The 26,973-nt window shown below is 35.9% G+C and overlaps 1 protein-coding gene across 1 annotated transcript in view; it reads left to right on the top strand.

Annotated features, from left to right (window-relative positions):
* SUCNR1 (succinate receptor 1) overlaps nt 1–12,440 on the top strand; it is a 24,000-nt gene extending 11,560 nt beyond the window's left edge. The window contains exon 2 of the mRNA XM_006867997.1: nt 11,493–12,440. Within this exon, the coding sequence (XP_006868059.1) occupies nt 11,493–12,440 (948 nt within the window). The remainder of the gene's footprint in view (nt 1–11,492) is intronic.
* Nucleotides 12,441–26,973: the final 14,533 nt, after the last annotated feature.

Genomic DNA, 26,973 nt, shown 5'->3' with positions numbered 1-26,973 from the left:
TCGTAACCACTACGCTACCAATGGGCTTAAATGTAACAATAATTGTGAGGCTAGAACAGGACCTGAAAGTGCTTCTTTCTACTGTGCATAGGGTTGCTATGAGTCAGAATCAGCTCAATGGCATCTAACAACAACAATAACAATGTGATAAAAACGGGTCTTTCTAAAACAACACTTAAAATGGAAAAAAAATAAAGGTTTTCTATAAAGAGAACAAATGTTGTTATGTCAGCTTGAAAATGACAATTTTAAATAGCCTGATTTCCTTGGTAAAGCAAATTTGGTCCTCAGACAGTTTGATTTCCAGAATCTGGAAGCATTTAAGAACAAGCCACAATACCCTCAACTGTGTTTTCCCCTTTGTTGTTCTCTTTATACATTTCTTACATAAGTTGTATTTTAAGTAGGGAAATTACCCTGTGGCCTTAGATACATTCCCCAGAACAAGCACACCTAAATATATTCCTCAATAATTTTCTTGATTTGTTTCATCCAACTTGGTGTCATCATTATTATTACTACTTCTAAGGGTTTGAAGGCAAATCCTTTAGTTGGATTAGGTTTCCGCCTCTTGTTCTGCTATGCTTTCTTAAAGTTTAACATGCCCTTATACCCGTTTCTGGAGTCCTGTTGTGGCACTGTGAGTTAATGTGCCAGACTGCAAAGCCATTTGAACAGCAAAGTCGGTGGTTCAAGCTCACCAGCTGCTCCTTGGAAATCCTATACAGGGTCACTGTGGGTTGGAACCCACTCAATGGCACTTACCAACAACAACATACCAGTTTGTTCTCCAAACATTAGTTTTCTGCTCTTAAAATAAATGCATCTTGTAAGTTCCCTATGGGCATTCCTACTAGAGCTTTCCCATAAACTATTCCAAAAGTCTCTGGTTTCTTATCTAAAAGTTCCTATTCTATTTAGTTGGAAAATTTGAATAATTTAATTTGGTAATCAATGAAAGTAATAGACAATAATTAAATTAAGTTTTACTTTGAAACTTATTGTATAATGGTAAAGCAGATGAAATTGACATGTTTAAAGCAAATATTGTAAAATATCAGTGACTTTACATATTTCAACGAGATACTTGTATTTTCTTCTTTAACTTAAAAGAGGCATATGGTGGTGGTAGTGGTGGTTATGGGCCATGGAGCCGGTTCTGACTCATAGCAACCCACTACAGGGTTTCCAAGGTTGTAAATCTTTACTGGAGCAGAAAGCCTCATCTTTCTTCTGTGGAACAGCTGGTAGTTTCGAACTGCTGACCTTGCGGTTCGCAGTCCAATTCGTAGCCACTCTGCTACCAGAGCTTCTTAAAAGAGACATAATAGGCTTGAAAATTTGGACTCATAAGTCAAACAGACAAATTATAGCCCTGTCATTTGCAAGCCTTGTGATTTATTTTGTTTGGTATTACGAAAAGTAAGGGTATTAATGTTATGGACTACATTAAATTTTTTGAAGATTAAATGAACTGCAGTATTTGTTGGAGAGTGAGTACTGAAGGATCTAGATTACTGATTATATATATATATATATAAAACAGAGAAGTACAGACCTCTTTTTATTTTAGAATTCCAAAGCCAAGTGGTAATCAGGATGTGGGGAGAAGAAAGAGGAAGTTAAAGGGAACTACCACCACCTCACAAAGAGGGAATCACCCATAGCTTCTATCAGAATGGTGGCAGAGACCTGCCAAAGATAGACATGTGCCTTTTATATGTATATAGTGGTGGGACCATGTCAATTTATGCTGAAAATGAATAAACCTGACACTGATCATTCCAATGTTTTGTTTCCTACCATTTTGAAATTACAAGCAAGATGACATTTTTTAAGACTTTTTTTTCTTTCAGAAAATAGAAAACAGTTGCATTTCTGAAAAGAACCCATCATAAATTCTTCAACTTTTATTCAATTTGTTGTGTAAATCAAAGGAATTTCAGAAGCAATCAGGAATCAAAATGTCTTCAAATCAAAGGATGTATTCTTAAATTCTGGACCCTCTCTTTACTAATAATGTTGTGATTATAGAGAAATTAATTAGTCTCTCTCAGCTTCAGTTTTCTAATGTGTAAGATGAGAAAATTTGAAAAAATAATGAAAATCACTGAGAATTTTTATAGCATTCAATGTATAAAAGTACTCAGTACAATACCTGGCATAGGATAAACACTCAATGAGTTATGGATACATTATTTTCTCTATATAAGCATATATATATGCTATATGGGGTCTTGGTATGGCACTGTAGAATAAGCACTGGACTGCAAGGTCAGTTTGAACCACAAGATCAACAGTTCACTCACCAGTCGCTCCTTGGAAACTCAACCTGACAGAACTTAACAACAATATACGTGCTATAATAATAATATGTTGTTGTTGTTGTTAAGTGCCGTCGAGTCGGGTCCGACCCATAGCGACCCTGTACAGGGTTTCCGAGGGTGTAAATCTTTACGGGAGTAGAAAGCCTCATCTTTCTCCCGCGGAGCGGCTGGTAGTTTCGAACCGCTGACCTTAAGGTTCGCAGCCCGACTCGTAACCACTACGTAAATACACATATATTTCATGCATGATGCATATGTTGTTAATGCCTTCGAGTCAGTTCTGACTCATAACAACCTCGTATAGACTTTCAGAGGAGCGGATGGTGATCCTGAACCACTGACCTTGCATTTCATACCAACCTTGCAGTTCGGTGCTTTAACCTGCAGCGCCATACCAGGATTTCTTTATATTGCTTGCTTGGATATAAATCTAATATGTTGATATAATTAAGTGCTGTCAAGTCAGTTCTGACTCATAGCAAACCTGTCTAGGGTTTATAAGGAGCGGCTGCTAGGGTTGAACTGCTGACCTTATGGTTAGTAATGCAATGCTTATTCCAATGCCATGCCTAGAAATGTCTAGTTGGATTTTCCATTTTGAAACAGTGCTGACGTGTTTCCAGGTGCTAGTCAGGGCACTGCTAAGTATACCTGAGTTGCCATCTTTCCAGATTATCTCAGACAGCACCTCTCTCTCTCTCTAATCTAATCTGATATATTCATTTTTATATGTTTTCTGATTTTTATTACAAAAATGAGAATTGCCTGGATCTTTAGTATCTTTTTTCCTACTACATGGACAGAAAATATGTCCACATTTTCCTCCAACATTTGTCTAAAGTTTTTCATAACAGCTGTTTAGTTAGTATGAGGTCAGTACAAAGCCCACCAAAAATTGTGAATTTAAACAATAAATAGAAGAAGCAGTTATATCCAACACAAGTGTTTACAGTTTCTTTTAATTGTGCAAATACACATGAAAATATGGTAGACTTCCTTGTCGTTTTGATAGTGAATTGAAATCTATCTGCCAAATGTGTTTTCTGTGAAGTGAGTAATTTGTTTTGTGTTTGCACGTAACAGGAAGTCCCCTTACTTGCACATTTAACTTGGGAGTTTGACTGAATAAATTATTCCAGGACTTTTGAATTCTTAATGTGGGTTTCATGATATGCAAATCAGTCTGCCTTAACCTTGTCCTGTTGCTCAGCACTGGGCCAGAGGCTGCATCAAGTTGCTCTCACAGTTTCTGGCAAGGGATCAGGGCCCTCCAACAGAATGGTAAGTTATAATGCAGCCCATTTCATTCAAGTATTTATAACATTTTGATTGAGAGTTCTTTTTTAAATGTTATATGAACAATTTAGGCTTTAAGTAATAGTTAAACAAACTGTGGCTCATAAGATATCTAAAACATCAAAAGAAAGTAAAAGTAAATCATAGTGTTTACCACTATCTTTACTTTTTCCAAATTAAAGGCTTGTTTTAACAGGCAAATATGAGTTTTATTTTATTACAAAGGCTTATTGCACTTGCAACTATTTCAGCATGTTTTAATTCAGTCAAGCAGTTATTGTATTTACTCAAATTAAAAAAAAAAAACAATTTTGGAAAAACACTGGAATCTTAAATGAAATTATTTGCTATCATATTTAATATTTTAATGTATAAGAAATATTGTGTTAGATGAACATTTCAAAACATCCTACGAATTGCATTTAGCATTTATGTGTGTAAAAATGAAAATACTCAAGAATATAATGCGAAACAAAATGACAAATTTTAAAATCCATTGTTATTCAACCTTTGAGACTTCTGATATTTGTTCTAATATAACTTATGGTACATAGAAAGAAAGAAGGGATTAATATGAAACTGTTTTATGCATTCAGTATAAATATATATTTGAATTTAGTTGTTTAATAGTAATAAAAATTAACTAGTCTAGAAAAAATCCTCAGATCATTGTGTAAATTTTCCTTAAGGTAGCAGTATAAAAAATAATTTTGTGGTTGTTCTTTGTTTAATCCTGACAGTTATGAAAAGAAGCAGCTTAATAGCTAAGAATCTATAAAATAAATTTTATAAAATGATTTAAAGTTTCTAAAATGAAAATTTTACAAACACTAGATAAATTTAAAAAAAATGCTATTCCAAGTTACAAATGAAAATCACTAATCTGTTTATGTTACTAAATTGGATATGTTTTCTAGTTTAATAATTTTAAGATGTTTAAATATATTTTTTAACATAGAACTAAATATATCACTTTAATTGTCAGTATCCCAAAGAATCAGTTAAAAATAATCTTTCTAATGCAAGTACATTTATAACTATTTTCAAGTTTGTAAATATAAGAATACAATCACTAAAAATATAAGAGAGAATATTAAAGTTTCATAATGGAACTCCTTCTTTATTTGGAAGTCCTAGCTAAAGAAAGAGTTTATCTTACTGAATCAATTTTGGTAAAGAAAAACTACTAAATAAAAATTCTACTCAATTTGGACTCTGATATCCTCAAAATCTAACAAAACCATCATTTATAAACATTATCAACTTGGAAAAAAATCTGTGGGGTTGAGGCCACATTTTCAATGCAGCAAACTATAGAACATTATGAAGAGATTAATCATATTATTGTCAAAATAAAGTCACCCTCATTTGATTATTCAGTTATGCTGGTTAGTAATTCCATACATGAGCCCTGGATACACACAGATAAATGTAAAAACCTTCCCTAAAAGCCGAAACTGTAAATTCCAAAAAGGCAAAGTTTTTCCCCCCAAAAAAAAGCTAAAGAGGATAGAGAGAAACTCTGTTAACTGATGGTATGTGGTATGTGGAGGGGATTATAATCAATGTAATGAAACAAGGTATATGAATGTTTGAATGTGAAACCGATGATGTGCCCTGAAAACTTTCACTCAATCCACAATAAAAACCTTAAAAAATAAATAAATAAAATAAAGTCAAGCAGTTAGAGTCTAGAAAAACATTCAAATATTAAATTGGTTGGTTTAAGATTTTGCTTCTTCATTTTTGCCTATCTACATTTTTTGAGCATTATGCAATTAACATACATTTTGTTTATATGTTTTTATAAAGTTTTCTTTTAAAAAAAGGAATATGAAATGACTGTTTTGTGAGAAACAGGACAAAGGTTATTATTTAGTTACTTATTTTTCATAAATATAAACTGGGATTCTTTCTCTCTACCTCCTCCTGAAATATCCAACTCCCTATATTCAGTCAAAAGCAGAATCTTTTATCACTTCTAGATGGCCTGTAACTTGTCTGAGTAATTATCATTGGTAACCAACATTGTAATTACACATGTCTTTATGGCTCTATTTCCCTTTCATGACAGGCAAACTTTTCAGTTATAATAAGCCACACTAAACACTTGTATGTTCTGACTAGGAAGTATGATAAGTACTATGATGGAAAAAGGGGAAATTCAGAAATTAAATAAATGAATTTCTTTTTAAAAGAAACTTTCTCTTGCCATAATTTTCATTTGAGTGTGTGTTCCAGATTTTTGAGTATCAAAAAATAACAAAGAGGCCCAAAACTGAGCTGTGAGGTAGAAAAACATTTAAAGACTGGGCAAAGAAGGTCTAGGTCATGAAAGAGAATTTGCAATAACACAAAAAGGAAAAAGAAGAGGTTGTCGTGTCATGGTGGGAGTGGCTATGTGCTGTGGAGTCGGTTCCGACACATAGCGACCCTGCACAGGGTTTCTGAGGCTGTAAATCTTTACGGGAGTAGAAAGCATTATCTTTCTCCCACGGAACAGCTGGTAGTTTCAAATTGCTGACCTTGCGGTTCACAGCCCAATTCGTAACCACTACACTACCGGAGGTCCTTTGTCATGTCATAGAAAACAAAACAAACAAACAAACAAGTATTTCTAGAAATTTAAAAAATGTGAAAAAATAACCATTGGATTTTTAATTGAATTCTAGGAAATAAAAAAATAAAAAGTATTGTCATAATACTCATATTGTAATGCTCACTTTAGGAAAAATACAGAAAATTGAGGTAAACTGAGAGAAGAAGGGCACAATAAAAATTTCATGAATCTCACCACTAGAAATAAAACTATTATATTTAAATGCATAACCCTCACAGAGTTTTTTAAATTAATTCTTGTTGAAATTGATACTGAAAGATAGATAATGAAATTATATGCAAGTGTGTTTCTAAAGTTAATTCTATTACCATTGCCAATTTTGAATATGTATCATATAGAACAACAGATTTAAATTGGTGGACTAACTACTTAACTGACATTGGAGAAAATGTTTATAAAAATGCTTTATAAACAGTCAAGTATTTATATTCATCTGTTCATGCAACAGCCAGCTATGGATCACTTTTTATTTACTATGCTAGGTGCAAGAAAGACAAAAAATGAATAAAACAATGTTGTGGAAAAGGTTAAGAAGTTCAGTATATATGAAAGCCTATATTCTTGTAGATTGGTGTGTCAGAGTATCTAACTTGCAAAACCCACATTTCAACACAGGCCTAAAAGAGTTCTGGTATGAAGCTATAGGATAGGCATTAGACTAGCTAACCTTAGGATCGGGAATTCAAACCTACCAGCCATTCCTCAGAAACTCTGTAATAGGCTTGTTATGAGTCAGAACCAACTGGACAGCACTTAACAACAACTAAACAACAACAATAACTGAAAGGTGTATAGCTGTAAGACAAGGCAAGTAATGGGAAAGGGAACACAGAAAGGGAAGGTCAGTGAAAAGAGATTTAGCCAGAGTGGACTACATATTAGGAAGGATTTCTGTCCATTAAAAAAAGAAAAATCAGGGGAAATTAAAGATAAACAAGAAGGAGAGTGCTGTTAGATGAAGATGAAGTCAGATAAAAGGACAAGATCATATGGGACTTAGAGTCTCCATTTAAAGTTTTACAGCTTATTTTATGGATGTGAGAACCCATTAAATGGTTTCATTAAGGTGAGTAACATGGTCAGAATTTTGGTTGAAGTTTTTCAAGTTTTACCTAGACTAGCATTGTGATGAAGGAGAGGGAGAATAGTGTTGGGTTTGAGAAATTTCTAGACCTTATGCAATAATGTTTGATAGTTTATTAGTTACTGGAGGTGAGTTATAAAGGGCATTAAAGCCACTGTTTGTTGTTCAGGGTGAGCACCTAAGGGGATGGTGTTGCCAATTATAGAGAATGGAATAGTGGGAATAGAAGTAGAGCAGGATTGGCAAGAGAATTATTAGAGAATTTTGTCTGGACTTTCTGGAGGGAGAAGTGCTTGCAAGATATCAATCACTGGCAATATGCTTAAACAACTAGATTGTATGCTGTTGTTGTTATTTGCTGTGGAGTCGGTTCCGACCCATAGCGACCCTGTACAGGGTTTCCAAGGCTGTAAATCTTTACGGGAGCAGAAAGCCTCATCTTTCTCCCGTGGAACAGCTGGTAGTTTTGAACTGCTGACCTTGAGGTTCGCAGCCCCATTCATAACTACTACGCTACCAGAGCTTCTTAGTGACTGAGTGTTGTTATTGTTGTTATTGTTATGTGCCGTGGAGTCGGTTCCAACTCATAGCGACCCTGTAACAGGGTTTCCCAGGCTGTAAATTTCTATGGGAGCAGAAAGCCTCATCTTTCTCCTGCGGAACAGCTGGTAGTTTCGAACTGCTGATCTTGCGGTTCGCAGCCCGATTCGTAACTACTACGCTACCAGATACGACATGGTATATTAATCTGGGAGTTGTTGATTTATAGATTGTCATTAAATCTTGAAAGGGTTGAATTCAGCGTAATCCCACAGGAACAGTTCCTCCCCTCTGGTGAACAGAAATGAGGAGAGGACAGGCTCAAAGGGGGAACTGGAGATTACAAACTCCAAAAATGATTTCTGTTTTCTCAGTAAACTTGGGGCAAAGTTACCTGTTAATGATGTGTAGGAAAGAATAGGTGGAAGAGGTTTCAAAATACTGAAAAAGGTGTAAAATTGAGAACTTTAGCAAATTGTTGGCAGGTAAATTCAAACACAGAGTGAAACCAACCCTTTTCACTTTGAGATTTCCTTCATCCTTCTCCATATACTCACTTTCTAAGTGAAAAATTTCCCGGTCAAGTTCATCTAAAGTTAGATTTAGTGATAAATTGCCATGGAAAGATTTGAGGAGAAGCTCAAATAAATCTGGGGTGTCTTAAAGTAAGTGATTAAAAATAACATAAAAATATTGAATATGTCACTTTTACCAGGATGTGTCCAAAATTATCCATACTATGGCTGTAGAATTTATTTTAATCAACTTTTTAAAAAGACAAAAACATCATTTTTAACATAATCTCCTTGCTTTTCAATACACTGTGTCCATCTGTCAACTAGCTTTCATATTCCCTTATTCAAAAATGTTTTAGGCTGAGCTGTGAGTCACAAATGCACCGCTGTCTTCACTTCTTCATCAGAGGTGAATCTTCATCTTTGAAGGGATACTTTCAGGGAACCAAACAGGTACAAGTCAGATGGAGCAAGATGAGGATTATAGGAAAGATGCTTTAGCACCACATAAAGGAGTTTTTGCAGAGTGTCAATAGTGTGAACAAAGGTCTGATGACACACGTTGTCTGAATTTAATCTAAAGTTTACGCTTCAGCTCTTAAGTGAGCACTCTCACTGTAAGGAGCACTGTTGATTCCAGATAGTGTTCTAATATTGGCCCTTGAGGATCCCAGAAAACTGTAAGCATCAATTTTGCAGTTGATGGTTGACTTTTAAACATTTTGTTTGCTGTGCGATTAAGGATGCTTCCATTCTATACTCTGCAGTTTACTCTCAGGCTCATAGTGATGAATCCATGTCTCGACACCAGTAATAATTTTTTAAAAGAAACATTTGCCTTCCTTCGAGTATCTGTCCCAATTTTGTTTGCAGATGTTCAAACACTTCTGTTCATGCTCTTCCATGAGTTGTTTCAGTACTCATGCCTCACAAACTTCTTGAAATCCAAATTTGTCAGGGATTATATCAAGACAATCCATGACTGATTTGCAAATTATTTGCCACAGAATCCACTGTCACTTATCTGTTTGACAGAATCATTTCACATGCACGTTCAATGTTGTCATCAGCTGTGGATGTGGATGGGCATTTTAATATAACTGGAGTGCAGATAATTTTTGACTCACCCTCTCACAATTGCATAAATAGATACTATAAAAATATCAGTAGCCTTAACTGAGATAAGCCACTTGAATTTAGCAGTTGTAGATATGAGTTTCCCAGATACTTTAGACATAGCTTCTTCTGTTCAATGCTTACATGTGTCCCAGAAAAAAATAAGCTCATGTACAGTCGTTCTTATTTTATTCTAACTAACAAAATACTCTGGTAGCATAGTGGTTATGAATCGGGCTGTGAACCGCAAGGTCAGCAGTTCAAAACTACCAGCTATTCCATGGGAGAAAGATTTACAGCCTCAGAAACCCTTTACAGGGTCGCTATGAGTCGGAATCGACTCCACGGCACATCACCACCACCAACAAAATATTCTGTTGAAAAAAAAAATATAAAAATGTTTGAAATTGACACTTAGAAGCTTGTTTAACAAGGAGATTTCCTAGAAAATTTTACTTTTAACCTTGCATGCTCCTTTTTAGAAGTAAGTAGAACTATTTAGCATTGGTGAGCCATTGTATTTGTCAGATAATTCAAGTTTCTACCTTATTCATCCACAAATAACCCGGTCTCATCATAAGGGAGAAAATGGAGGATTACCAAAACACTTGAGGGGTGATTGTATCAAATTGCTTTTCATGTCACCAGTTTAGAAGGTGCTATGATGAAGACTGTTTACTAGATATAAGACCTCAGCAAGATAACTTCCAGACTTCAGTCACTATAATGAATGATAATCCTTGGAAAAAGTAAGAACTCTGTGCCTAGTCCAGTATAAACTTTCAATCAGTATTATAACTAAGATTTTCAACTTCATATTTTAAACCTTAAATATAATGTTTTAAAATTAGGATTATATTTTAAAGTTTAATAATATAAGCACTGTTCTTTGACAATATGGAAACAAAATGAAAGCTAATAAAATAACAAGGCTGCAGTTATAACTGTCCTTGTTTCTATTTCTAGGCTATGACATAATTCAATTTAAATTAGCAGCATTTGTTGAACAATGACAAATTGTCAAGGACTATGGGCGGCTTGGTCATGCAAAAATGAATGTTTCCACCTTAGGATCTTTGTGCATATTCTTATTCATGTCTGGAACAAACCTCCTCCAGTTATAAACAGGGCTCATTCCCTCTCTACATTAGAGCTTCTCTTCCAATGTCATTTCATAGAAAAATGTCTCCCTGATCACCATATGTGCAAAATAGCACATTGCCCTCCTCCATCCCAATACTTTCTAGCTTCTTCATCCTTCCTTGTTTTTAGTCATAGCATTTATTATTATATGCATGCATTTATTTATTTCATAATTCTTCCCAAGGAAACATAAATTATTTGATATTAGATGCTATGTTAAGGAGCTCTGGTGGCATAGTAAGTTAAGCATTGAATTATTAACCACAAGGTCGGCTGTTCACACCTACCAGTCACTCTGTGGGTGAACGATGAGTCCATCTACTCCAGTAAAGACTGACATACCCCAAGGAGCCATCTAACCTGTCCTATTGGGTAACTGTGAGTTAGAATCGACTCAACAGCAGTGGGGTTTTCTGTTTGTTTGTTTGTTGTTTATTGCTGGTGGTGATTTTTTTTCTTTCAGTTTGTTTGGTAACCCCAGAACCTAGCACATAGTTGAAAGGTACTCAATAACTATTTGTTGAAGTAATTGGTGACCTATACATATGTTTATATTTGTGGAAATGTATTCTGTCCTGGTTTGACACCATAGGATAATCACTGGACTGCTAACAACAAGGATGATGGTTCAAACGCACCAGTCGTTCCTTGGAAACCCCGTACAGAGACGCTATGAGTAGGAACCAACTCTATGGCACTTAATAATAATAATAATTCTTCACTGATATGACCTGCTCTTCACAGTACAAAATCAAAGTGTTTTTATTATTACTATATTCTATAACAATACACAGTTTGTCCTTAGTCACAGTCTAGTGTGTCATCACTCTTGTTATCTCTTTTTTCTCTAGGCATGGAATGCAACTTGCGGAAACTTGTTGGCAGCCACAGTTACCATGGAAAAGTACTACCTTTCCTTTTTTTATGGAGCTGAGTTTGTTCTCGGAATTCTTGGAAATACTATTGTAGTTTATGGCTACCTTTTCTGTCTAAAGAACTGGAATAGCAGCAATATCTATCTCTTTAACCTTTCTTTTTCTGATTTGGCTTTTTTGTGCACCCTTCCAATGCTGATGAGAAGTTATGCCAATGAAGCCTGGTTATATGGATATTTTTTCTGCATAAGTAACAGATATGTTCTTCATGCCAACCTCTACACCAGCATTCTTTTCCTCACTTGTATCAGCATCGATCGCTACTTGCTCATGAAGCATCCATTCCGGCAACACTTTCTGCAGAAGAAAGAGTTTGCCATTTTAATCTCCTTAGCCATTTGGGTTCTGGTAACCTTAGAGCTACTGCCCATACTTAGTTTTATACACAGGTATGAGAATAGCACCAAGTGTAATGATTATGCAAGTTCTGGGGATGCCAAATACAATCTCATTTACAGCTTATGTTTAACATTCATAGGGTTCCTCATTCCTCTTTCTGTGATGTGCTTTTTTTATTTCAAGATTGCTCGCTTTCTAAAGCAGAGGAACAGGCAGCTTGCTACCACACTGCCCTTTGAAAAGCCTCTCAACTTAGTCACCATGGCAGTGATCATTTTCTCAGTGCTTTTTACTCCTTACCACATTATGCGGAATGTGAGGATTGCTTCACGTCTGGATAGTTGGAAATTGTCCCAGTGCACCAAGGACTTCATCAATGTCTTATACATTGTGACGCGACCTTTGGCCTTCATGAACAGTGTCATCAACCCTGTCTTCTATTTCCTTATGGGAGATCATTTTCGGGAGATGTTGATAAATAAACTGAGATACCAATTCAAATTCATTACAACCTTTAGAAGATAAGCTCCTGGACTAATGTTTTCATTCAGTTAGAAATGAATGCATGTGCAACAGATTGCTTTGCATGTTCATCTGTAAGCCAGTTTGAGTTTGATTTAACTTATAAGCAAAATCAAGAAGGACTATGGGATTTTCTAAAATTTGAAGACATATATATATACCCAGAATATGTGAAAAGAAGGGGATGAGAAGACTTTATCAATTTCTTTGCCTAAATATTGAAAGTAGTTGGTCTAGAATGTCTAAAGTTTAGGCATTTAAGTCTCAAATCCTATGTTTTATAATAACTTCTCAGCTACCAGAAATGGAGAAGATAGAAATATCAGTAAATTGTCTGCATTTAATCATTGACTAGTCTGTAAAAACTGTTGTAAATATTCTATATGTTCTTCACAATCATATGATCTGATATTTTATGAAAGAGATGACTGATAGAAGTTTATATATGAGTTGGAAAGAAATAGAGCTTTATACAATCATAGAATGTCTCATGGTATTGATCATGAATTGGTATCAATTTGTAATGATTTCCTTGTTGTATGGTTTATAATGGCAATAATTGTTTTAAAGAGAACCTAAAGAAATAATTGAACAAAGGAACAAAATTATTTGTACATGACTCTCAGGGAATTTAGGTAAAAATGATTTTATAAAAAATCCCTGGGTAGCATATAAGGCTAAATACTCAAGTAAGTTGGTGTTTCCAATCCATCCAGAAGTGTCTTTGAAGTAAGGGCAGGTGATTTGCTTTTGAAAGATAATAGCTTTGAAAACCATATAGAGTAGTTTTATGCTGTACATGTTGAGACAATTCTGACTCAACAGCAATGGGCTTGAAGCTATATATATATATATATATAAACTTCTGGATAGAGATACCAAGAAAAGTTACAAAAATGTCTGATTTATAGAATGCTCAAGTCTGACACGAGACCCAAACAAAATAAAATATAAATTGAGTCGTGTTGCTAATCGCAAGGTCAGCAGATTGAGACTAATAGTGATTCCATGGGAAAAAGATGAGTCTTTCTGCTCCATAAAGATATATAGCCTCGGAAACCCTATGCAGGGTCTCTATGAGTTGGAACGTATTCCGCAGCACATGACCACCACCACCAATATCATAAAGTCAATAAATAAGAGGATATTCAATGATAATGCTAGAATTTGTTGGATTAATTTTCCCTTTTCAAAGAAAGTCACAGGATTTCTCTATCCCAGCCCTATTTTTGGAGTACTCTGTTGGAAAAGCTCTGGACAGCTAACCACAAGTTTGACGGTTCAAATCCACCAGCCAATCCTTGGACACCCTATATGAAGTCACAATGAATCAAAACTGACTTGATTGTACTCAACAACACCCCCATTTTTGATCACTGGAAACTTTATCTTAGAGAGACTGACAACTAAAATGGGCTTATTTATGTAGAACATTATATAAGACCATTGAAGGGAATTTCTCAATAAAAAGCACTTTATGGAATTACAGAATATAAGAAATATCTAGGTGCATACAAAGGTATATTCTTTCAGGAGTGTTAGGTGGGCACCATTCATTCTGTGAAACAAATTTAGGGAAAAAAATAATATTGGGTGTTACATTAACATTTAGAGCCAAGCAAATAACAATTGTTAAATTTATATTCAATGACATGTGCCTATAGTCAAATGTGTACGTTACTTTCCTTGATGCCATTCATTAAAGAAGTGAGTAATACTAGCTCTTTGTCCTTCCTTTTCTGAGCTAATCTGATGGCATTACATACCGAGATCATAAAAACTAAAAATATTCCTAATAAATGATTCCAGAGTATAAGCAATTGAAATATTATAAAATCATATTACTCACAAAAGACTTATTTTCATATTTGGAATTAGACATTAAGATAATCGTGTCATATCATATCTTTTACTATCAGCATTAAAAAAAATCATTGTAACTTTATAACTACCTTTTAATAGAAAACAGAATCTCTTGAATTTACTTATTGAAAGGGATAATAAAAAAAGATTTAGCAAAGAAGTATTCAACAGTTTATGAAAATGTAATGTCACTTAATTTTAATTTGTATATTCTGGAGGAATTTTAATTTGTGAATATTAATTTAAAATTGGAAGAGGTGAACTCTCAAATAGTGTAATAAAATATTTCATCAAACTATAAATTCATTTTTGTTTCAAAGCTTTTATTGTGAATTGAGTGGTAGTTTACAGGCCAGATCATCAGTTTTATACTTAACAAATCATATTTTGTTTCAAACCATAAATACTTAAATATATCTTGTAACCACTAATCTAAGTAATTAAGTAATTCTATAACATATTTTTTCCATCTTTTCTTTCATTTTTTTTTTTTCCTGCCTCATATTTATTTGTACAAATGTACAAACAGCACAGGAGGACACCAGCTCCATACAGATGGCAGCCCAAAGGGTCATGCCAATCCCTCTGTCCTCAGACGGAGAACTCTATTCCATCTTTGTGGGGGCCTGGACACCTTTGGGAGCCTGAGGTGAGGCCTTGGCTGGGGCTGGAGTTGAAGCCTTGGCTGGGGCTTTAGTTGAGGCCTTGGCTGGGGTTTAGTTGAGGCCTTGGCTAGAGCTTTAGCTGAGGCCTTGACTGGAGCTTTAGTTGAGACCTTGGTTGAAGCTTCAGCCTTAGTTTTAGCACTGGCCTTGGACTTTGGCCGACAGAGACTCAGACCCTTGGCAATGCGTGCCTGAGCACACTTCCCAGTCGACTGAGCTTGTGGTTGACACCCCTTGGGATCTTAGGCTTGATCTTCTTGGGCTTTATGAGAGCCTTGATAGCCTCGGCACGTGCATCCATGGCCTTGGCATTGTTGGCCTGCATCTTCTTCAGGCCCTTCTTGTTGTGCTTCTTGGCAAAGAGCATGTTCCTCAGAAACTTGGGGTCCACCCCCTTGAGAGACTCATATCATTGTGATCGGGGTTTCTTGATACCATTTCAGTGCCATTTTTGGGACTGGTTGTGCATGGTGTGGTTCTTGGACTTGGCCATGTCTGCACCTCTCCTAGGCCTCCGTCCCTCAGTTGCCCATGAGACGTGGGTGGCGATGGATACCGCGCGATCAGAACTCACCAACGCCCTAGATCTTTTCTTGTTCAAACATCTCTTGTGATAGTTCTTTACAGTACAGAGGAACCTGCACCAATTTATAATAGCTATTGAGTTTTTATTCTATTTTAAGTAATATAAGAATCACAAACAATAAACAATAGAAATCTTCTCTGGATTTCTAAGGTTTTTAAGGAAATTTCTTTAAAATATTTTTATATAGAATCTTTTATTTGGGACCCTCGTACTTTCATAAGGAAGTCTAAACTATTTAGTCTTGCATGGAAAGCCTACATTACTTTTGGCCCATCCATTCTTCTTAATTTACCTCCCATAACTCTATTGCACTGTAACAGGATAAGCACTGAACTGCTAACCACAAGGTTGATGGTTCAAACCCACCAGCCACTATTTGGAAGCCCTCCGCAGGATTGTAGGATCATTATGAATCAGAACCAAGTCAACGGCATGTAACAACTCTTAAAAAAATTTTATCTGTCTGTCAAATATAACTACTTCATTTTCAGTATATTGAAAACATTTTTCACTGTCTGTCTTTGCACAGTTGACTGCTTACCTGTATTCCCATGTCCAAATGCACAAATATAAGCATCTTTCAATGTATGTTTCATCTATCATTTCTTAAAGTTTTCACTTTTATCCTTCCTCCTAAAATCTTGAAGTCAGTTTCCACTTCTGGAACTGTTTAAAAGTACTGTGATTGCTGTCTATGTATTATTTTTCATCTTGTATTTTTATTTAGTTTTTAAGTTAAAATGAAATTTAAGGTTTTGTCTACATAGACCTTAAAGGGTACTCTCTTAATGTTTATTTATCATGAATAAATAACTTACAGAACATGTTTGAATTCATTGCTTGTTTTGAGCATACATAATCAAGCTATTCTCTATCACAACTATTTTAATAAGATAGTATTTTATTTAATGGAGAGTATATGTTAGCTGTCATTTATTGCCTTATCCCTCCTATTTTTCTCATAATTTGGGATATTGTTGTTGTTGGGTGCCGTCGAGTTGATTTTGACCCATAGCGACCCTGTATAGGGCTTTCAAGGAGCAGCTGGTGAGTTTGAGCCGCTTACCTTGCAGTTCAAACGGCTTTGCAGTCTGGCGTATTAACCCGCAGTGCCACACCAGGACTCCAATTTGGAATATAGTTATAATTAATTCATAAAATCCTTGTCTTCTAGTTCCCAGTCTATTCCACCTCAGAGTTGATCTTCATTAGGTATTTTTTCTACAGTATGGATCAGATTTTCCTGTTTCTTCATATGTTCAGTAAATTTGAATTGTATTCTTTACTTTATGATTAATATATTGTGGACATTCTGAATTCTGTTATATTCCACAAAATAGTAGAACTGATCCTTTGTTTCATGGCTGAACTCAAATTCCAAACTCTATAATATCTGTTCAGTTTGTTTTTGTCAAAGCTGGGCTAGGTGAAGTCTACCCTGCACTTCCACAGTTTAGGGATTGGCCATAGAGTTGAGCAGAGTTTATACACAAGAGGTTGTTGTTGCTAAGTACCAGTGTCTAAGGGGTGACTGATGGGTGTGAACTGCCAACTCTGTGGTTCAAACCAACCTTGCAGTTCAGTGCATTATCCTGCAGCACATACTAGGATTCCACACAAAAGGTAGGGCTCTTTCTTTTTTCCAAGGTTTCACCCTTCACTTTTCAGTTTCTGTATTTTCCTGAACTAGTCCTTTGTGTCTTCAAGGCAAAGAGACTTCAGGTTCCTCTCTGGATTTTAGTAACCTAGCATGGCCTGACAGGGATATGCACCAGTATTGAAAGCCATTTGAAAAATGAATGGAAATGCCACCCAGTGCTTTCACTTCTTTTCAGTAACAGATGTCATCATGTCTCTGACTTCTTTCTGGAACTATTCAGAATCTTAAGTTGTTGGTTTTTCACATGCCACTGTAGTTTAGAACGTTATTTGCAGGAATTGTGGTTCACTATGAGTTACTAAGCAGAAGCAGGAGCTCTTATTTCTTTGTTAAGTTACTCTGACTCACACCATCCATGTGTAGGAATTTCTAGGCTTTTCATTCTTTCTTCTGCAGAGCAGTGGGTGGGCTCAAATTGTTGACCTGTGATTCACAGTCCAGTGCTTATCACATAGAGCCATCACACTCCCCTCTTTCTCCTTTTTTTGTTGCTAAGTGCCAAAGAGTGGATTCTGATTTATAGCGATTCACTAAACGGTTTGGGACACTGATCTTGTGACTCACAGTCCAGTGCTGATCCTACAGTGACACATCTTAGAAGTAAATAAATTTAAGTAAACAAGTATTCTATCCTCTAATAGTTTAAATTCTTGCTCAAAGTTTTTAAAATATGCCTAATGCTTACTTGCCCGTCTTCTACCTCTAAATTATACATATACCACAGTGTCTTTTTGCCCCTTATAACTAGTTTACATTTTTAATCATATCTGTAATAATATCCAACAAAAGATGCAATTTAAAAAAAACACACAATTATTTTACTGAAGATAAACAGAGTTCACAGTTCATAATCTTCTTTTGGATTTCACTTCTTACTCAGTCTAACTATATTCCTTGCTTCATAAAGGGTAATTTTGTCCTATTCTGAGATGTTGACTGCAAAGTTATTTGCCTACCTTAGCAATTTTACCAATAATTTTTTTTGTAGACATCTTCCTAAGATAAATTTCTACATATACAAAGTAAATTAGAATGTTAGCATCTACCAGATGATAAAATGTTAAAACATTTTCTTGTTTATTATTCCAGGAAGAGAAGGAAGGTGGTGGAGTAAGGAAGACTAGACAAAACACACGAGTGATTAGAATTCAAGTGTTCAGGTCAATTATAGATAGATAGATCATAGCTACCTAGCTGGCTATTTAGATAGATAGATAGATAGACATAGAGAGATAGATATAGAGAGATAAGGCAGATCAATTTTTATGGGTCTGACTGAAATGTAGCCTTCTGTAACTGAGTTTGGAGTCGGCGTGGCACTGTATAATAAGCACTGGACTACAATGCCAGTCTGACCTGCTAGGTCAGTGGTTCAAACTCACCAGTTGCTTGTAGGAAACACTTTTGCTGTTGTTGTTAGGTGCCATCGAGTAAGGTCCGATTCATATCAACTCTATGCACAACAGAATGAAACACTACCTAGACCTCAGCTAACCTCACAACTGTTGCTTCATTTAAGCCTATTGCTGCTGCCATTGTACCAATCCAACTCATTGGGGTATTTTTCTTTTTCTCTGACCCTCCACTTTACCAAACATGATATCCTTTTCCAGGGACTGGTCCCTCCGGATAACATGTCCAAAGAGTGAGAGACAAAGTCTTCCATTTTGGTCTCCAAAGAACATTACTGATGTATTTTTTTATAACACAGATTGGTTAGTTATATGGCAATCCATGGTACTTTTAATGCTCTCATCCAACACCATAACTCAAATGCATCAGTTCTTCTACAGTTTTCCGTATTTGCTGTCTAACTTTCACATGCATATGAAAGTATTGAAAATACCGTGGCTTCTATCAGGAATACCTTAGTCTTCATATTTGCTCTTGAACACTTTAAAGAGGTCTTGTGCACCAGTTTTGACTAATATGTTGTTTGCTTTTTTGACTGCTGCTTCCATGAGTGTTGGTGGTTGATCTGAGATAATGAAGTCTTTGCAACTTCAATCTTTTTTCCATTTACATGAATGTTATGTATTGGTCCAGTAATGAAGATTTTTGTTTTCTTTACATTGAGGTGCAACCCACACCAAAGGCTGCTGTCTTCAATTTTCATCAGTAAGTATTTTAGGTCCTTTCACTTCCAGCAAGTAAGACTGTATCATCTGCATATCACAGATTGTTCATGAGTCTTCCTCCATTCCTGATGCTATGTTTTTCTTCATAAAATCCTGCTTCTTAGGTTATTTCCTCAGCATACAGATTGAATAAATATGGTGAAAGAATACAACGCTGGTGCACTCTTTTCTTAATTTTAAACCATTCAGTGTTCCCTTATTCTGTTTAAATAACTGCCTCTTGGTTACTCATGAGCACAATTAACTGTTACGGAATATTCATTCTCTTAAATGTTGTTCATAGTGTGTCATGATCCACACAATCAAAGCCTTTGCATAGTCAATAAAGCACAGGTAAAAACCTTTCTGATAGTCACTGATTTCAGTCAAGGTCCATCTGACATTAGCAATGACCTTATTCCAAGTCCTCTTCTGAATCCTATTTGAACCTGTGGAAGTTCTCTGTCAATGTATAGTTGCAGTCAACTTTGACTTATCTTTAGCAAAATTTTCCTTGCATGAGATATTAATGATATTGTCCAATGTTTTCTGCATTCCTTTCAGTCACTTCTCTTTAGAACACGGACAAAATGGATCTCTTATAGTCAGTTATACAGTTAGTTGTCTTCCAAATTTCTTGGTATAGAAAGTGAGTGCCTCCATTGCTTCTTCAGTTTGTGGAAATATTTCAATTTGTATTCCATCAATTCCTGGTGCCTTGTTCTTGACAATGCCTTCAATATACCTTGGTTTTCATACTTCAGTATCCTTGGTTCTTGATCATGTGCTACCTCTTGAAATGGTTGAACATCAAACATTTCTTTTTGGTACAGTGGTTCTATGTATTCCTTTCATCTTTTTTTTGTGCTTTCTGCATCATTCAAAATTTTGCCCATAGAATCCTTCAACATTTCAAGTCCAGGCTTAAATTATTTCTTTAGTTCTCTCAGTTTGAGAAATGCTGAGTGTGCTCTTCCCTTTTAGTATTCTAACTCCAGATCTTTTCACATTTCATTATAATATTTGACTTTGTCTTCTCAAACTGACCTTTGAAATTTTCTATTCAGCTCTTTTACCTCCTCATTTCTTCCATTTACTTTAGTATCTCTATGCTAGAGAGCAAGTTTTAGAGTCTCTTACAACATCGTGTTGGTCTTTTCCTTCTTTCTTGTCTTCTTAATGACCTTATGTTTTCTTCCTATATGATGTTCTTGATGTCTTCAAGATGTTTTTCAGATGATCTCTAAATTCAGGCGGGTTGTGTCCTCAAGGTCATATTTTTGCTCTTATGGACTTGTTTTAATTATTTTCAGCATCAGCCTAAATTTGCATGTGAGCAATTAATGGTCTATTCTACAGTCTTCCTTTGGCCTTGTTTTGACTGATGATATGGCGTTTTTCCCCATCTCCATCTACAGCTGTAGTCAATTTGATTTCTGTGTATTACTTCTGTTGAGGTCCATGTATATGGACTTTTATGTTGTTTATAAAAGGTATTTGTAATGAAGAAATCATTGGTCTTGCAAAATTCTATAATGCAATCTCCATTCATCATTTCTATCATCAAGCCCATGTTTTCCTACTACTGACACTTCCTCTTTGTTTCCAAAGATGCGTTCCACTCATCCCAAATTATCCATACATCTTTATCGCATGTTTGATCAATTTCAGACTGAAGAAGTTGTTAGAATTCTTCAGTGTCATCATCACTGGCTTTAGTGGTTGGTGCTTAAATTTGAATAATAGTGGTATTAATTGGTCTTCTTTGTAAGTGTATGGATATTATCCTATCACAGACGGCTTTCTACTTCAAGACAAATCTTGATATATTCTTTTTTATGATGACTCTAAGGCCATTCCTCTTCAATTTGTCACTCCTGACATAGTAAACCATGTGACTGTCAGATTTAAAATAGCCAATAACAGTCCATTTCAGCTCAGTAATGCTCTGGATATTGATATGTATGTGTTCCATTTCATTTTTGACAATTTCCAGTTTTCCAAGATTCATATTTCCTATAATCCATGTTTTGATTATTGATAGATGTTTGCAACTGTTTTTCTTCATTTTAAGTTGTGCTGCATCAGCAAATGAAGGTATTTACTCCATTCACGTCATTACTGTCAGCTCTACTTTGCGAAGGCAACTCTTCTCAATTCGTATTTTGATGTCTTCCCATCTGTGGCACTTATCTTCTGGCTTTATATCTAACAATGTTCTGGTGCTCTTCATCATGTTTCAATATTCAAAATTCTAGTGCCGACAGTGTTCCACTGCTCTTTATAGGTTTTCAGTAACTAAATATTCAGAAGTAGTTTGTCGACTAAATATTCAGAAATAGTTTGTCTTTCCTTCTTTGTAGTCTTTCTACATCTGGAAGCTCAGCTGAAACTTTCCCACCGTGGGTGACCCTGGTGGTATTGAAATACCCATGGCATAGCTTCCAGAATCACAGCAATATGCCAGCCACCACAGGACAACAAACTGACAGATGAATGGTGACGGAAACCATATACAGGGTAGCTATCAGTTGGAATCTACTGACGGCATGTAACAACAACAACATAATAGATTACAAGAAAATTAATCTTGAGTCCACCACTACAATGAATGCAAATTTTATACCTTGAGAGAAACTATTCAGATGTTGTTGTTGTTATGTGCGTGGAGTTGGTTCCGAATCATAGGGACCCTGTACAGGGTTTCTGAGGCTGGAAATCTTTACGGGAGCAGAAAGCCTCATCTTTCTCCCACGGCACAGCTGGTAGTTTCGAACTGCTGAACTTGCGGCTCGCAGTCCGATTCGTAACCACTACGCTACCAGAGCTAGAAAAAGCAAAAAACAATGGCACTTTAAACATTGTTTTACATAAGCTCCATGTATGGAAGGTGGTAAAAACAATGAGGATAGATTTAGTTTATGGGGTTCAGTGCATTCTAAGTACTCACCTATCTGTCTTGTGCCCCAAAACAAGGCTTCTCAAACTAACTTTCAATAATTTTCCTCTAATGGTGTCAGATTTCACTGCTAAAATGGGAATGTTGGTCCTAGAATGGTTCTCTATCATTTCTTTCAACTACTTCCCTTCAGGGGGCCTGATGTGACACTGTGGGCTAATGGGTCAGACTGCAAAGTCGTTTGAACTGCAGGGTCAGTGGTTCAAGCTCACTAGCTGTTCCTTGGAAACCCTATACAGGGTCGGTATGGGTCGGACGACACTTAACAACAACAACCTCCCTTCAGGTTGCATCTGCATGTCATATATGCAGTCAGACATTTTGGAACAATAGTTGTTAACTACAGAACTGTACATCGCATGGCATGAACCTATGTGTGTACTCTACATGTACACATTCCATACATTTATACACAGTTATATTTATATATCTGTAGTGTAAATAGATAAAAAAATATAAATATTTGTTTTTTCAGACTGTGAATGATACTTTTCCTCTGTCTCATGCCAACATACGGTTCCTAGTTGTCATATCTATGATTAGATGCAGGTGGTATGTGTTCTAATTAATAGGGAAACATCACTTTGGGCTTAGTCCCAATATAGTTTTACCAGCAATAAATCAGATGTTTTGTTCTCTATTTTCTATTGTTTCTTATGTGAATACTCTATATGTCAGAACACAGAAAATTAATCTGATTGTTCAGGACTCAGATTTCAAACTCCATTCTGAACATTCAGAATAACTAATAGTTAAACATTTAGCAAACAATTTGTTGTTGTTGTTAAGTGCTGTGGAGTCGGTTCTGACTCATAGTGACCCTGCACAGGGTTTCCAAGGCTGTAAATCTTTATGGGAGCAGAACGCCTCATCTTTCTCCCATGGAACCGCTGGTAGTTTCGAACTGCTGACCTTGAGGTTCACAGCCCGATTCGTAACCACTATGCCACCAGAGCAAACACTTAGGTGATATTAAAATGCAACAGAACAGTGTTCTAGAATGTTATATATTTAAACTCACTCAACCCTAATCAAAACCTCAAAGTTTACAAATGAAGAGATAAAGCCATGGAGAGTTTAAAGGCTTTCCCAAGATGACATAGACAATAAATGGCAGACCCATGACTTCAGAGTACACAGACAACTCTTAGCCATCATGCCCTGAACCTACATGCAGTAAACCCCAATTGCACGGGAATTTTATAGTTTAAGACTGTTTTTAAAATCATGTCTAAGGGTATTCATTTTATAATTTATCATATTATCTCAGTTTCAAAACAAAATTGTAGGAAAATGATATGAGAAGGAGTCTTAGATAGGCTGTTGAGTCATACCCTGGAGGAAAGATGATGCTTTCTGCTCCTGTATAGATTTATCATTTTAGAAACCCTAAGAAGCAGTTCTAATGTCCTATATAGAGTCACTATGAGTCAGAATCAACTGGATGCCTGTGAATTTATTTGTTTTTATTGTTTTTTAATTTGGTTGACTCACACATACATTGTTTTATATGATGATTGATTATTTTTTAAATCTTGATTTTATTTATATGGAATAAAATCCATGGATAATTTTTGCACAAGATATACTAAGCTATAGAATACATAAATTCTCTATTAGATAAACTATGAGGGTAAGTTAAAATTATCAACTCTATGGTTATATTACAACTTCCATCCATGTCCAAAGCTGAGGACAACTTTGAGTGTGAAATGGTAATGTGAAATAGTCAAGTGACAGTGGACTATGTGGAACTCATTTGCAAATCAGCTATGAAATATGAAATATTCTATGAAATAATCCAACACAGACTTGGGTTTCGAAAACTTTGTGCCAGATGAGTACTGAAACAACTCATGGAAGAGCATAAACAGAAGCATTTGGATATCTGCAAACTAAATTTTGACAAGCTCTTGAAGTAAGGCAAAGGTATCTTTAAAAAAATAGTTACTGGTAACAAGACATAGATTCATCACTATGAGCCTGAGAGTAAACAACAGACTATAGAATGGATATATCCTCAATTGCCAACCCAGAAAAAGTTCAGAAGTCAGACATCTTCTGGAAAACTGATGCTTACAGTTTCCTGGGATCCTCAAGGGTCAATGATGGAACACTGTCAGAAAAAAGGCCCATCAATCAACAGTGCTTATTACAGTGAGATGCTCACGAAGAGCTGAAGCCTAAACTTTGTATTAAACTCAGAGGACTGCTATACAAGGTCATTGTGATCTTGCATGACATTGCATGTCCTTACACCTCTGCCTACACTGTTGACATTCTGCAAAAACTTCATTTTCAGGTGTTAAAGCATCCTCCCTATAGTCCTGATCTTGTTCCATCAGACATTCACCTGCCTGGTGCTCTGAAAGTAGTTCTTCAAGGATAAAGAGCCACCTCTGATGAACAAGTGACATGCTGCTCAGCCTAAAATTTTTTAAGACGGGACTATGAAAACTTGTTGACAGATGGACAAAATGTATTGAAAATCAAGTCAATTATGTAAAAAATAATGCATTTATCTTTTCTAAAAGTTGATTAAAATAAATTCTACAGAGTGTGGCTAACTTTTGACTCACACTTGCATATGTTGTTATTTTTTGTTGTGGTTATGTGCTATTGAATGAGTTCTGACTTTTAGCAATCCTGTATAGGGTTTCCAAGGAGTGACTGGTGGGTTTGAACTACCAGCCTTGTGGTTAACATTCCAATGCTTATCCTACAGTGCCATCCAGAACATAACTTTCTCTAACTATAACAATATGTATGTGGCACTATGGGCTAATGTGCTGGACTGCAAAGTTGCTTTGAACTACAAGTTCAATGGTTCAGCTTATCAGATGCTTTTTGGAAACCTTATACAGGATCCCTGTGGGTCAGAATTGACTAAATGGCACTTAACAACAATACAACATAGTGTTTATCCAATAAGTTGGATTAGCACAGTGACAGCAGCCACAGTCTCAAGTTAACAACAATTGTAAAGACAGTAAAGAACTTGGCAGTGCTTGAAGGCATCTAACAACAACATAGTATTTTTAAGAGTGAATGGACACCCCACCTCCTCCACTGGAGGTTTCTACTATGCATGTGCACGGATTTCAAATTTTAAAGTGACCGTTTCCACTTAAAAACAAATGGCCAACATTCGTCTGTCAGCTTGTCGTACTGTGGTGGCTTGAGAGTTGCTGTGATTCTGAAAGCTATGCCACCGGTATTTTATACACCAGCAGGGTCACCCATGGTGGACAGGTTTCAGATTAACTTTCAGACAAAGGCAGACTAAGAAGAAAGAGTAGCAAACTACTTCCAAATATTTACTTACTGAAAACCTTATGAACAGCAGAGAAACACTGTCAGATACAGTGCCGGAGATTGAACCCCTCAGGATAGAAGGCACACAAAATGTGACAGGGAAGAACTGCCTCCTCAAAGTAGAGATGACTGTGATGACGTGAATGGAGTAAAGCTCCTGGGAGAAATGTCCGCGGTACATTCACTTAATGATGGGGCACAACTCAAAATGAAGAGAAACAGCTGCAAACATCCATTGAAAATCAGAACATGGAATGTATGAAGTAAGAATCAGGGAAATTGGAAGTTGCCAAAAATGAAATGGAAAGCATAAACATCAATATCTTAGGCATTAGTGAGCTGAAATGGACTGGTATTGGCCAATTTGAATCTAACAACCACATGATTTACTATGCCGGGAATGACAAATTGAAGAGGAATGGTGTTGCATTCATCGTCAGAAAGAACATCAGTCATGAGGTACAACTCTGTTTATGATAGGATAATATGCATGTGACCACAGGGAAGCCCAGTTAATACCACTGTTAATCAAATTTAGGTACCAACCACCAAAGCCAGTGAGGATGAAATAGAAGAATTCAACCAACTTCTTCAATCTGAAATTGATCAAACATGCAATCAAGATGTACTGATCATTACTGGTGATTGGAATATAAAGGTTGGAAGCAAAGAGGAAGGATCAGTGATTAGAAAATATGGCCTTGGTGAAAGAAATGATGTTGGAGAACACATGATAGAATTCTGCAAAATCAATGGCTTGTTAACTTCAAATACCTTCTTTAGACAGAATAACAGACAATATTACACATGGACCTCACCAGATGGAATACATAGAAATCAAATTGACTACATCTGCGGAAAGACATGATAGAAAAGCTCCATGTCATCAGTGAAAACAAGGCCAGGGGCAGACTGTGGAACCAACCATCAATTACTCATACACAAATTCAAACAGAAGCTGAAGAAAATGAAAACAAGTCCATGAGAGCCAAAATATGACCTAGATTATATCCCATCTGAATTTAGAGATCATCTGAAGAACAGATTTGATACATTAAACACTAAAGACTGAAGACCAGAAGAGTTGTGGGATGACATCAAGAACAACATACATGAAGAAACCAAAAAGTTATTAAGAAGACAAAAAAGGAAAAGTCAAAATGGATGTCAGAAGAGACTCTGAAACTTGCTCTCCAGTGTAGAGATGCTAAAGCAGATGGAATATATGAGGAGATCCAAGAGCTCAACAGAAAATTTCAGAGATCAGCTAAAGAAAATAAAGCCAAATATTACAACAAAATGTGCAAAGATCTGGAATCAGAAAACCAAAAAGGAAGAACATGCTCAGCATTTCTCAAGCTGGGGTAAATG

The sequence above is a fragment of the Chrysochloris asiatica genome, unplaced genomic scaffold, assembly GCF_000296735.1.
Source record: "Chrysochloris asiatica unplaced genomic scaffold, ChrAsi1.0 scaffold00113, whole genome shotgun sequence".
Lineage (NCBI taxonomy): Eukaryota > Metazoa > Chordata > Mammalia > Afrosoricida > Chrysochloridae > Chrysochloris > Chrysochloris asiatica.
Note: the sequence above shows the minus strand (reverse complement) of the source record. Positions and strands in the feature narration are given on the sequence as shown.